Raw genomic sequence first — 14,415 nt, forward strand, 5'->3', positions numbered from 1 at the left:
CTTATCTTATAACACTGTAGTCACGTCCTGTAGTTGGAATTTCTGATCAGTGAGGGTCACACTGTAGTCACTTCCTGTCAGGACTGAGTCAGCCACTTACATACTTGATATTTAACTTTCAAGCAGAGGAAAAAAAAAAAAAAAGAGGAACACAGCATAGTTATTTGTGTGCTGGGCACTGTACATACCAGTGTCTCATCTTGTCACTTCGGGTATCCTTTGATATTTACCTATCCCAGGGCTGCTTAGGCAGAAAATCCTCAAGATGTAATGCGACCCAAAACAGAATGCAAGCCACACGAAGTGGTGTAGATGCCAAGAGGGGCCTCCTGGTAATTGTGCTGGGGGGGGGGGGGTGTTTACAACCAGAAACTGCCACCAGTGTGTTCCCCTGGATGGGAAGGCAGCATGCAGTCATGGTTTTACTTTTTATATAAATGGACAGTGGAAGCTCTGGAGGACCACATAATATGGCAAGGAGGGTCGCATTCAGCCATCGGGCCTTGTGTTTGACACCTGTGCTCTAGACACTGAACACCAAATGACCACGGCAACCATCCTGTGGACCGTTCCCGACAATCCTGCCGAGTACACGACCTGTGCGCGATAACACACCTGTCAACATGCCAAAGCGCTTTACAAAAAAAAGTAAACCCAGGAGAGAGGGATGGTGCTGTCCTGCAAGAACTCAGGAGAGTTGCTATAGGCAATTCCCTACCTGGAGTAGTGAGGATTTGCTTGTTAGAATTAGAGATGAGCAATTTTTGTACTAGACTAGTTCAACATTTAAGTGAACCATGGTAAAATACATGAGGGTGCTTCCTCTCTGGTTCACTTTCAGGCCCGGTTCACACTTGTGTTGACGTGGCAAACGGATCCATGAAAACTGATCTGATCACCGGATCAGTTTCACTCAGTTACCACTCCATTTCTGTTCCGCTGGTTCCGTTCAGTTCCACCCCCTCCCCCCCCAGGCCCCAAAGTGGATTTTACTATTTAGATCGGTCCGTTTCTTCACTTATGTGAAGAAATGTTCACTTTTCTAATTGCCCCCAATGCAGCGCTTCAGCTTCAGTTTACAATCTGCTGGGCTACAGTGTCCGGAAAAATTGGTGCTGCCAGAAACTTGCAGTCCGTTCAGCGGAACGCACTGAACAGCCAGTTCAAACGGACGGAAGTGAATGGTTCCATAGGTTAACATTGGTTTGCATTCGCAGACCGTTTTTTAATGCAAGTGCGAACTTCGCTTCTAGGTCTAGTGCAAAATCTCTGCAGTCCCAATTTTGGAAACTAGGTTTTTTTTTTCCTTATAACTGATACAGTTAAAGCTTACTGTGTGTTTCGAGTGCAGAGGGTGAATAATTTCTATGTAAATTGACCAATCCCTCTCCTGAACTCTTGCACAAAAGACAAGGAGAACACAGAAAAATCCACCCTGCATGTCTTTATAGAGAATTGCCTGACTAATTCTCCCTCCTCAGCAAGTACTGAGCTAGTATTTTAAGCCGTCTGACCAATTCTGAGAGAATATGTAAACACAGGAGGTTAACCCGTTTTGTGCTCCCAGGAGGGAACCTCACTGCAGCATCGCAGTTGGAGTTATGTAAGCTGTAACAAAAATATTTCTTTAAAAGTCATTATGCTGTTGCTCATCTTTTAGAGCAGAGAGGAAGTTCTGAGTTGACGTCCGCTTTAAAATCCAAGTCCCAGCAGGAGGAGCATGGCTAGCCTTGCTTGTTCGTATGGTTTAGCAGCCATGGTGGTCTGGCTGCAACCCTCTTGCCCCTATGCCAGCACCACCTATTCATTGAATCCAGAAGTGTCTGAACATGGGCAGCAATCTCCCTCTGGTGTCTGTGGCTAGTGATAGAATAGGGCTTGAACAGTGCTATACCGAGCATGTTATTTATAAAGATGTATAATTCAGTTTGGTGAGCACTTTTAAAAACAAGCAGCCAAGTTACTGGTCCTTCTCACGCCAAGGCACAGAGTAGATGAAGCGGGTACATTATTAAAGTGACCCTAAGGCCCCTTACACTTAATCAGTTGCTCTCAGTTATAACTGAAATGTCAACTGATTTTCAAAGTAAGTCCAATGTTTTCCTATGGCACCTTTCACACTTAACGCGTTTTAACTGAAATATTTCTCACAACGCACTGCTATAGAGAAGAAAAAAAAAACCACGTACCAACTGATTAAGTGTAAGCAGGGCCTAAGATGGTACACTGGGCTTTATTAATACTTACCTGGGGCTTCCTCCAGTCCCATGAGCACCATGGCCTCCCTCACTGTCCTCTTCAGCCCCTCCACTCTTGCTGTTCTCCCTGTAATCCGGCTAGCAGCGCGGGCCAGGAATGTTCTGCGCCTGGCGGGGCGGAGACGTGTGCGTAGCCACGCATGCGCAGAGGCCGACGACTGGCGGCAACTAACCGGATTACCTGGAGTCATATCGCCAGAATGGAGGCGGTGAAGGAGGACAGCAAGAAAGGCCACAGGTCTCATGGGGCTGGAGGAAGCCCCAGCCAAGTATAAATAAAGCCATATTTCAGAGCAGAATACAACGGGAAAAAACATTTCTAAAAATTCACCTAAAGAAACAGAACCTGCAGAAAACCCCTAATACATAATGAGCGAGTTAAGCTTAGGGCTTTTGCAAGTAATACTCTCCGATTTAAACCAGTGAGAAGCTCTCATTTTAAAAAGGATACAAAAAAATGAAAGTGTACCTGAAGTTAAAAGTAAAATTACAGCCTTACCTTAGAGACAGAAGCTTCTGGATATTCCTAGGTGTTTTTTTTTCGTTTTTTCTCGTGACTGCGCTTCCCTCCATGTATGAGTGCGGCTGCACTATGGCTGTGCAGGAAAAAAGCCAAACAGAAGCGGCTCCATGCTACTGCATAGGCAGGATTCGCACAGGGGCAGTGTGGCCGCGCTCGTACATGGAGGGGACACAGCCGTAAGAAAGAAGAGAGTCCCTGCGAGCAGCTGTGGGGATGAGGAGGACATGGGAAGTCTCTGGATCACCATCTACCTTGGTAAGTATCTAACTTTTCTTTTCGTCACAGGTTTGCTATAAGACAGGACCTGCTAGACAACTCTTTGTTCTATGATGTGCGAATGCAATGGAAGATCATTTATTAAACCTCTCCTCAAGTCCCACCAGCAGTGCAGGTTCCGCAGGTGACATCATAGCACAGGTAAAGGCATTCGTGTCTTGGCAGTTTGGTTTAACTAAGCCCTGTGGAAATTCACTCCTCCATATCCTTTGGTGTTGACAGGTTTGATAAACCGGGCCAGAGGGACAACACAAAGTGATGGTTCAGGACTAGGAGTGATGGGCGCATAGAAAACCGGTCGACATACCCAGGACTTGAGTTTTACGTTTTCCAAAGTGGGAGAACAGGTGCTAGTCTAGTTTACAGGACCCAGCAGGAAACCTCACAGGGAAATTACGGTAACATGATTGGGTGAATGGCACCCTCTCGAACCTTTAAGTTTCAGATAGGTTGTAGTAAACTATGCCCACACTATCCAGCCAATCACAACGCTTTGTACTGGAGAGGGTGCTGTGATTGGAGAACTGTTCCATATGAGGTTTCCTGCTGGGTCCCCTTCAAGTCGACTAGCTCCAGAGGATGAGGGTGGAACCAGCAAAGCTGAGCTACATATTTTTACCTATCAGAGGGCAAACATCTGTCTTGCTTGAGTCCTATCAGGACACCGAGAATGTTGCTAAAACCAATCAGAACCGGCAGCATATCCTGAGCCTTAAGGAGTGGCTGTACTGTGGAAGCCGCAGACCTAGGGAGGTTACTATATAGCTATATAGAATTCTGTAGCTCAGTCAGCCCCACCAATTTTTGCTCATATTTACCCAGTCAACCTTCAAATCCAAACAGAAGACACCCTGTGGATGAATCAGGAACTAGGGACTGTAAAGTTGATGACACTTTGAAAAAACTTGAGAATATAGCTGAATACTGAGCAGTATTTCAAACCAGGAGAAGAAACTAAAACTTGGCCCATCTAAGTCAATAACATTCTTTTCACATTAAGAACGTTTGTGGAGATGGGGTTGTAGGAAGCCCGTCCAATACTGAGGAATGAAAACTGTTTTGGAGGTAAAATACAACGATTTGAATAAATTGAAGTAGTACCATTTTGAAGACATTGTTTGAAAATTTCAGGAGCAATAAAACCACATTTGTACATTTGGGAACAAAAAGCCAATGGACGTTGGTCGAAATGCAAAAGGTAACAAAGATGGTGTTACATTCTTAACAGCACTGGGACAGCAGAAGTTTATTTCTTCTTATCTACATAAAATAAAAGCTCTTATAAAAACCAATGGACCACACAGATAAATTAAAAAAATGTTCATAAAAAAAATAAACTGGACCGTTTGGGAGGAAATTCAAGTGTCCTGCAACTGTAAAAGTTCTTTGGAAGAAGAAACACAAGAGGAGGAGTTCTTTAAAGTCACAGATCTCCTCCCTCCCCCGTCCCAAAGGTAGGAGTCACAATCAAGGTGACGGAGCAGCTATTGGTCAATGACTACGGCAGAGTGGGGTGCTGCAAAAGCACAAATACAAACACAACATTGCTAGCAGTCCATGTTGGAGGGGGTGTCCCCTCACGTCCAAAGTAACGTTTTCAAGTGTGCACAGTCAGGTGTTTCAAGACCAAGCACCAAAGTTTGTGCTATAACGAGGGCCAAAATGGAGGTGCAAGAGAAGTTCAGTTTCTGGCACCCACATCAGTGTTCTGGTATCGATAAAGGAGTCTGAAGTCCACCCCATCTATAAAGATTTGGAGGCTGGTTGCTTCATAGGCTCAGGTCAGGTGCTGTTTCCTTGTTCCTGCTCAAATAGAAGCATTGCCAGCTGTGAGCGTGAGCCTAGTCCTTCTAGATTGCTTTGGACGCACCGGTGGTAAATTTCTTCGCTGAGACGTGGGTTGCAAGCACGTGTGCGGTAGGGTTGGAGAAGAGCTGGCTCTACTGCTCGGAAGACATGGAGCCCAGAATAACGAATGAACATCTCATAGATATCGAGCATCTCCACTATTTCCTCGTTCTCTTGTGCATCAGCCGCCATTTTGGTGCGTGCAGCCATGTAGTCTGCATTATAGAAACAAGCTTCATCAAAGACATCCCGATCAAACCGGCCGGCATCACGCACCAGTTCCAGAGTGCCAGAGGGAGATTGTTGGCCATGTTCAGACACTTCTGGGTTGTAGCCTTGGAAATGAATGGGGAAGAAAACTTGCCAGTTGTTGATGGTGTTCATACGGCAACGGTTGAGGAACTCTGAGCTAACATGGCTTCCAACACCAGCCAAAAAGAACAGGGTGTCCACTGGGTGTTTTTTGGAGATGATGTCCAAAAGCCGGATCTGAGATGGAGCATCGGTTTTCACGCTGATCCACGGGATCTTTATATCTCGATACTTGCGTTCGTACTCGGCAATCTGGCTCTTGACTTGGCTGAAAATGTCATTTTGACTGACTTGTTGAGCCTGGAAGGGGTCATAGATGAACAGGAGTGTGAGAAGGGAGTTTTCATTGCCCTGAATGTCAGTGAAGGCCTTGAGGAAGGCCCCTGCATGCTCTCGGTCCTGGGCGGTCAAGGGCAGAATGATGTTGATGCGGCTGGCCTCTGTCACGTAGGGCATGGGGATGATCTCCACTTCACTCAGTGGACGTACCAGGTGAACCCTCTTGGTGATGGACCGACTGTGGCCCTTCTGGGTCACCAGCTCCAGCTGCAGGTCCAGGGTATATTCCATTCCGCGGGTTGGATCAAAGCGACGGTAGCCATTGAGGAGCTGCTGCTTGCGCACGTGCAGCACTGGCTGGTATTTACGGTTTAGTTCATCGATGGCGGTGCTGATGACATCCGTGACATCTGCAAGATCGGCCCCGATCAGCTCGCACTTCGGGGAATCATCGATGCACGAGAAGGTCTGGTCCTCAGTGAAGTAATCCCAGCGCAGAACCTCAAAACGTGTATGAGGCTGGAATGGTGGGTTGATTCCCAGAGGCCACATGGCGGACTGCTCCCCCTCCACAGATAGGCTGCTAGTATTCTGAATTTCCCTCTGCAAAAGAAAAATAAAAAGTTAAGAATTAAACAACATCTAGCAAAGGAGTAAGTCCATAAATGTAAAAAAACAGTATATAATCTCATAGTAAACTAAAATGTCCAGGTCCCAGCCAAGCACTATTTTAAATATGTGGGAGTAACGCCTGGTATAGTAAACTCAGGTATAATAGAACTAATATAGTAAACCTGTTTTTTTTTGCCCCCTGAGGTATTCTGTATACGGCTATAGTGAAAAGCGGCCGGGCACATGTGTCATACGTCAGTCGGAGACCCATGATCCGTGGTCGGTGGGTGGTCTGGCAGCCACTTGTAGGCTGCTCGCTATCTGCACCCTACTCTGAGCCTGCGTACCTCAAAATCACCAGCCAGTGAAACCTATGCTTCCTGTGTAAGCTGCTGCCTGATTACTGAGAGAATTGCCCGTCATCTGTGACAAGCTTGTGCATGGCTGCAATGCCACAGCATCATCCAGGCTGCACAGAAATGTGGACAGAGGAGCACGCTATCAGTACTGTACCTGCATTAACTGGTGAGATCTATGCATCCTGTGCAAGCTGTTGCAGGATTATTGCATGCAAATCCCTGCATATTGAGCACTGTACATTTTGATCTATCTTAAAGCCAATGGGTACCACATTAAAAATAAAAAGTCAGATACTGGTCGAATACTGCTACGGGGGATCCTGCGCGGGACCGGGCACCGGGAGAGGAGAAGGAAGGCTCATTAGGACCGAGCCTTCCCTCTCCTTAGGTGAGTATCTGACTTTTTTAGTTTTTAAATGGTAAACACTCACTTTAAAGTGGACCTGAACTCTTGCACAGGACTGAAGAAATACATAGGGGAATGCACCCTGTATGTACGGTATTTAGAGAGAGTTTAGCCTGTTAAATTCCCCCTCATTTGTGTCTTATCACAAGTGGTAATCTGATCTCTCCTCGTGTCACATGACTACCATGGCAGAGATGGCAGATAAGGCCACTTGAAAGCACAAAAGGTTAAAGTGGACCCAAACTAAAAATACAAGATTTCAGAAATAAAATCTATTTTCTAACTTATAATAATAATAATAATAAATTGCAGCCTTTTTTCAGCTGCATGACGACAAATATAAAATATTTTACATTTATTGGAGAAACCCCTCCCCTCTTTCCATATTGCCGGCAAATAATCCGGCACACTGGTGGAGTAGGTGGTGTTCGGCAATGGAGGAATTGCTAATGGCTGCCCCCAGTATAACCCTAGTTATGAAAAGAGAAGGGTGAAAAGCATGCACTGAAATGCTCATAGGCTTGAAGGAGTGTTTATTTATCTTTGTATGTGTCACAGTGGTGCAACTAAATAATTTTGAATTAAAAAAATGTTTGGTTTGGGTCCGCTTTAACAGTATGTCTGCTCCCATGAATCAGGAAGTAGAAACACGGCAGATTTATTTTGGGATTTGTATTAGGTGTAATTTTTTTTGTTTAAATATTATGCTGTTTCGTATCTTTTAGAGCATAGAGGACATTCTGATTTCAGGTCCACTTTAAACATTGTCTGTGCTCGCTTGAAGCATTGAAAAGGAAAAAAAAAAAAAAAAAATACCTTCCAAATATTGACAAATATAGTACTATAGTATACTCATTTCTGATATAGTAACTACCTTTCCCAGTCCCTTGGAGTTTACTATAAAAAAAAGGGACTCCACAGTAAATGTCCTTTTTCTAAACACATTTACTGTGGAGTCCCTTTTTATAGTAAACACATACATCCCATCTCCTCCTCCTCCAATGACCCACTAAGATTAGATCGCTCTCTCACCTTGCATTGCTAATGCTGGGTACACACGGTGCGTTCCCGCACTCGATTCCAGTCGATGTGCCGCTTGGTTCACGTCGATTCATTTCCGCCATGTCCGATTCGCGTTTCGATGGATCGTTAGGTCGATTTGCCATACTTTACATGGCAATCGACCTAAAAACCATCAAAATGCGCTCGGAAATCGAGCGTGGCATTCGATGCAGGAACACACTGTGTGTATCCAGCACAAGTCCCCGGTTTGAATCCTAGTCAGGGCACTATCTGGAGTTTGTATGTTCTCCCCACGTCTGCGTGGGTTTTGTCCAGGCACTCCAGTTTCCTCCCACAATCCAAAAGCATACAGATAAGTTAATTGGCTGCCCCATAAATTGGAACTATGGTGGACATATAACTACAGTAGAGATTAGATTGTGAGCTCTGAGAGACCTCTAGGTCCCGTCTCCACCAATCGCTGTGCAGTGAGGGCCGGCAGCCAATCCAGGAGGTGGAAGGTGAATTGTAAATTAGCCGCGAGGTCGGGCATGACAGTGTGAACCAGGAAGTGGCAGAAGATGGGACGGGGAGGGAGCCGGCACAGTGTTTCATCACATTACTCGCGCTGGCTGCAGACGGGACAGAAGACGTGCTCGGAGCGCGGCGATGTGTCGGAAGATCAGAGGGAGGATTTGCATCGGCTGGATAGGTAACAACTGCTGCGCTCTGCACCTGGGGTCACCTTATATACACAGTACCTTCGGAATAGAAGATGCACCGATTTTCTCCTCAACTTTTGAGCCTTTTTCACCAACAATACCCCCCACACAATGAGCCTCCGCTGGGACAACCAAATGCTCACTGGACTAGCTCCTACTACGGTGCCTCCATGTTAGCAGAAACATACGTTGAATACAAATAGACCAGAAGAACGTGGGCACCAGATCATGAAGCTTCATTTAATCCAGACGTGTTGTACATAGCAATACAGATGGTGGAATCAGTAATTCATCACCGTTCCAAGGTAGCGGCAGTTGGTTACAGAGAAGATGGTGAGGTAGTCTACAATTGTTTCACGCTCGCTAGCGCTTCACGAGTCTAAGGAAAAGCGCCAGCGAGAGCGAAACAATTGTAGACTACCTCACCATCTTCTCTGTAACCAACTGCCGCTACCTTGGAACGGTGATGAATTACTGATTCCACCATCTGTATTGCTATGTACAACACGTCTGGATTAAATGAAGCTTCATGATCTGGTGCCCACGTTCTTCTGGTCTATTTGTATTCAACTTTTGAGTCTTACATTCCAAAAAATATGGTAACTGTGCTACAAGCTCATACTCCCACAGCCTGGGTTACAACAGCGGCAACCAGGGTAATGTGCTTGTGGAGAATTTTAGTCAGTCTCCACGCGGAACATGACTGATCCTAGAATCTAGGTGGTCAACTTAATGATTCTTGAATTACTCACTGCCTCCCTATTTGGCCAGGTAAGGTGAGACAAACAACATTTATATTGCGCTTTTCTCCTGGCAGGCTCACAGTGCCAAAGCTGCAGCCAGTCGGGTATGCTCAGTAGGCAGTAGCAGTGTAGGAGAGCCTTGCCCAAGGTCTCCTTACTGAATAGGTGCTGGCTTACTGAACAGGAAGAGCCTAAAGTCAAGAGGCAGAGCCCTTAACCAGTACACTATCCAGCCAAATATGCTCAACTACCTCAGCAGCAATGGTTGTTTCCCCTATCAAGGCTCTATTGAGCATCAGGAAGTGAGGAGGATTTGCTAGACTTCCTGTTTCAGAAGCTACGTATACTTCTGGCCCAGCCATACCTCAGCTTGCCCCTTGAGGGACATCATCAGCTGGCTTCTGCACAAATATGGAAGCCTGGTAGATACCACGTTAAAGGACCACTATGGCAAAAAAAAAAAAAAAAAGTAGGCAGTTACAATCTGACAATACCGACAGGTTTTGGGCCAGTCCATCTCATGTGGGATTAACAGGGTTTTTTTGTTTTCAACAGCATTTTCTGAACAGCAGTTTAACTGCCAAAATAGTAAGATACCAGCCAGCCTCCCTACTCACTTGCACACTATTTTGTCGGTTACATTTTGCAACTGCTGTTTAGGAAATGCTGTTGAAAACAAAAACCCTGAGAATCCCCATGAGGAGATGGACTGGTTTAAAACCTGTCGGTTCTGTCAGATTTTAACTGCCTACTTTTTTCGCGATAGAGGTCCTTTGAGATGAGGGATGTAACAGTCCTGAGTGGTTGAGTCCTGATGAGACTATGGCAACCTCTTGTAGCTCAGTACAGCCCCATCCGAGGAAGTAAGGTTACACACTAGCAACTACCAGAAAGAATGGCAGTGACCCAGTGCAGGGTCACAAAAAAAAAAAAAGGCGTGGGATAAATTTTTAAAATGTGTAACAAGCTTATATTGGCACAAGGTGGCAGCATAGAGCTTCTGTGAACTGATAAACTGAGCAATCCAGTTTATTAAAATGCAATTATTCACAACATGAATCAGTCTAACGCAATCCAAAATCACACACACACACACACAAAAAACCCCATACATTGTATGTGTAATATGGATAATTACTAGAACATTAGTAGCAAAGCAAAAAAGTCTTATTTTTATTTTCAGGTAGATCGCTTTTTATTATAACATTGCATCATTCTCTAATATTTGCAGTTTACAAACTATACTCTGTATTGTAAAAGTATGAAACAGGGCAGAGCTAATGCCACCCTGAACTCCCCTGCAGTAAAATCTTATCTGAAGCTGTCTTTCACTGTTTCTTTGCTGTATACTTCAGAAAACCGCACTGTAGCCAACCAAGTTTGGTTGGAGAGTTCCGAGAAGCTATTTTGCATAGATATCAACTGCAGTTTAACTCTTCCTGTACTGGAAACTATATGAGACTCAGATCTTTGCTACTAAAGTTATATTTCTTAGCTGCACTACACATACAAATATTTAGATCATATGTTTATTTCAGGGCTGTGGAGTCAGAGAGTCGGGACAATTTTGGGCACCCGGAGTCGATTTCATAAACAGAGGAGTCGGTCGGATGATTTTTGTACAAAATCCACAGCCCTGTTAAGTATTAGACTAAGGAGTCGGAGTCTGAGCAATTTTGGGTACCCGGAGTCAGAGTCGTGGTTTCATAAACTGAGGAGTCGGACGATTTTTGTACCGACTCCACAGCCCTGGTTTATTTTAACTTCAGATTCCCTTTAATAAAACAACATTTGTCTCTGGTAAACTCTGAGATCCCATCTATAACTGACCAGGTTTTCAGTGACTGTTTCAGCCAACACACATGCTACAGGAATGCCAAACAGCAGAGGCAAAAGATAAAACCAGCATCTGAGGCCTCACAAGACCAGCAAAGAAAAAAAATAAAAATCATTCAGTGGCCACTAGGGGGCAAGCAGTAAATATCTCTTCAGAGCAGGAAGACTTCATTGAACAGCTGCTGCTGGGTTGAAAAATCTACTGAGAAAACAAGGCCAAGCACAATTTTTTTTCTTGAAGCGGACCTCCCATTGGCTAACTGTGCACTAGCGGTTTATGACAGGTCTCTCCTGAAGCCCATCAGGTCAAGTAAATCATGCTGAGTGTGAATTACAGGTATTAACTGTGAAACAAAAATGTTTTAAGTTTCAGATACCCAATTTTGTAACGGTTCGCCTATCCATACAGGCTGAGGGCCGGTTCACTTTCAGAGCTTTCCCGATGCTTACCCCGCGATCTTGTTCAGGTCCGCAATTCACGGGCAAAATCTTGCGATACACAAAGATTTGCGCTTGTGTGATTCTTGATCAATAGAACGAGAATCACAGCGGAATCGCCCCAAAGATGCTGCAAGCAGCACGTTTACAATTGATCCAATTCTCAAACGCTGCAGTGTGAATGTATCCATAGGGATACAGTAATAGCAGCGCTTTGCTGATCGCTGCCAAGTGTGAACCAGCCCTTAAAGGGACACTTAAACAAAAAAAATGAGTTTTACTCACCTAGGGCTTCCAATAGCCCCCTGCAGCTGTCCGGTGCCCTCGCCGTCTCCCTCCGATCCACCTGGCCCCGCCGGCAGCCACTTCCTGTTTCGGTGACAGGAGCTGACAGGCTGGGGACGCGAGTGATTCTTCGTGTTCCCAGACACATTAGCACCCTCTATGCTGCTATATGGTATATGATATATGCTATAGCAGCATAGATGGCGCTATTGTGGCCAGGTACGCGAAGAATCACTCGCGTCCCCAGCCTGTCAGCACCTGTCACCGAAACAGGAAGTGGCTGCCGGCGGGGCCAGGAGGATCAGAAGGAGACGGCGAGGGCACCGGACAGCTGCAGGGGGCTATTGGAAGCCCCAGGTGAGTAAAACTTTTTTTTTTTGACTTAAGTGTCCCTTTAAAAGTCAACCGTAGTGAGAGGCTGCCATATTTATTTTCAAGCAATGCACATTGCCTGGCTGTCCTGCTGACCCTCTGCCGCTAACACATTTAGCCATAGACCCTGAACAAGCATGCAGCAGATCAGGTGTTTAACTCGTGTTTGACTGCATTTGCTGCATGCTTTCAGGTGTGCGATTCAGACACTACAGCAGCCAAAGAAATCAGCAGGATGCGTAGTATTTAAAATTAAATATGTCGGCCTCTATATCAGGGCTGTGGAGTGGTTACAAAAGTCATCAGACTCCTCAGTTTGTGAAACCTCCGACTCCTTAGTCCGGTTTCACACTGCTAACCGATGTTAGCGTTAGTCTTTGGGGATTTCCGTATTAATACGCGGTAATGCCCGTCTGGCAGCAGGCCAAGCAGGAAGTGAGGCTCACTTCCTGTGGCCAAAGAAACAAATTGCGCAGAAGTGTATTGATAAAATATGCTTACGCGCATGCACGCCACAATACAAATGTTTAAAAATGATATGCGTGACAGAGTTACGGCCCGCCGTGCAAGTCATCAGTAACGTAGGTATGCGCTCGCAGGGATTACGTCACTTTCGCCGCATTGCGTCGGTGTGAACGGCTATGGGGACTTCACTGGCGTATTGTTAAATAAAAAAAAGAGGCCTTAGTCTAATCCATACCAGGGCTGTGGAATTTGGTACAAAAATTATCCAGTAACGACTCCTCGGTTATGAAACCACCAACTCCAGGTACACAAAGTCTGCTGCGACTCCACAGCCCTGCTCTATATCCCTCACTTCAGGTTCCCTGATTTTACCCCTCTGCCTGCAGCCGAGCTGCGGTCTTAGAGCCAGTGCTCACCAACAAGCGCTAGCAAAATCGCAAACACTCAGCGTTGTTTGAAGTCATTTTTCTAGGCATGTGCCTAACGATTTTTGGAGTGTTTTGATATAGCTTTTTTTTTTTTTTATTATAGTAGAGCTGTAACTGGACAGCTTCATTAACAAAAACGCTTGGAAAACCACTCTGATCTAGCGCTTTTCAGAGCAATTTTCCACTTTCCTATACTTTACATTGAGGCTGAATCGCCTCAAAAATCAGCAAAAATGCTGCAGGACCAGAGTTTGCATTTCAGGAAAAAAAAACCAAATTGATCTGGTGTGCACCAGCCCATTGCAATACATTAGCCAAGCGCTTTTCAAAGCGCAAGCGTTTTTAAAGCGATTTGTGCACCAGCCCTTATAAATGGCTCACCACTAGAGATGGGAAGTCTGGATCTTTTTTAATGATTTGGATGATTTGAATCGGATCATTGAAAAGATCCGGATCTTTGATCCGAATCTCGGATCATTTTACTAGGGAAGCATTTGGGGGTGAAATGACTGTCCACTGCAGGGAAAGTACTGTCCTGCTAGAGAAGGGGAAGAGGGTGGAAAGACAGAGAAGGGGAGGGGGGTGGACAGACAGAAGGGAAGAAGATGGACAGAGAAGGGTAGAGAGTGGACAGAGAAGGGAGGAGGTGGACGAAGTGGGGTGAGCAGAGAGCTGAAATGTTTTTTTTTTTTTGCACACATTACGCACAAGTTGCAATCATATGCTTTAAATATATTTCACCTATATGTTCATCTGTATACTCTGAATGCAAATGTCTCACAGTGAAAGAAAGCATTCCCCACCCCAATGTGTCCTTTTCTCACCTCCAACACTCATCATAAATTTAGAGAGAAGTTAACTGCAGCTGTTTAGAGCAGAGTGCAGGAGGATCATATTACACGGCAATCACAGTGCCTGCCCTGTCATTCTAGCCCAGCACACTGTCTACAAAGTTACTGAGCTGTGCTTCTGAGCCAAAAGTTTCCAATTTGTTCACTGTGCACAACTACGAACAGACAGCCTATAATGAGCAGCACAATGCTCTACACATATCTGGCAGTGGCACCCATGTCCCCTCTCTCTCTCTCATCTACCTGTCCCTGCAAGGCTGGCTCCCCTCCAACTGAGCGATCCATCCCTGCTCTGCTTCCAGGACCCCGCTGCCCGCTGAGAGGGGGGTGTGTCGCTCCGGGCCCCGCCCCCTTTCCGATCCGAATCACTCATTTGGATGATCCGGATGATTCGAGTCAC

The 14,415-nt window shown here is 45.5% G+C and overlaps 1 protein-coding gene across 1 annotated transcript in view; it reads right to left on the reverse strand.

Annotated features, from left to right (window-relative positions):
• Window positions 1-4,270: 4,270 nt before the first annotated feature.
• Window positions 4,271-14,415, reverse strand: part of CHPF (chondroitin polymerizing factor) — a 77,706-nt gene continuing 67,561 nt past the window's right edge. Inside the window, exon 4 of the mRNA XM_068245944.1 lies at window positions 4,271-6,099. Coding sequence (XP_068102045.1) covers window positions 4,840-6,099 — 1,260 coding nt within the window. The 3' untranslated portion in view covers window positions 4,271-4,839. The remainder of the gene's footprint in view (window positions 6,100-14,415) is intronic.

Source organism: Hyperolius riggenbachi, chromosome 7, assembly GCF_040937935.1.
Source record: "Hyperolius riggenbachi isolate aHypRig1 chromosome 7, aHypRig1.pri, whole genome shotgun sequence".
In the NCBI taxonomy this organism is placed as follows: domain Eukaryota; kingdom Metazoa; phylum Chordata; class Amphibia; order Anura; family Hyperoliidae; genus Hyperolius; species Hyperolius riggenbachi.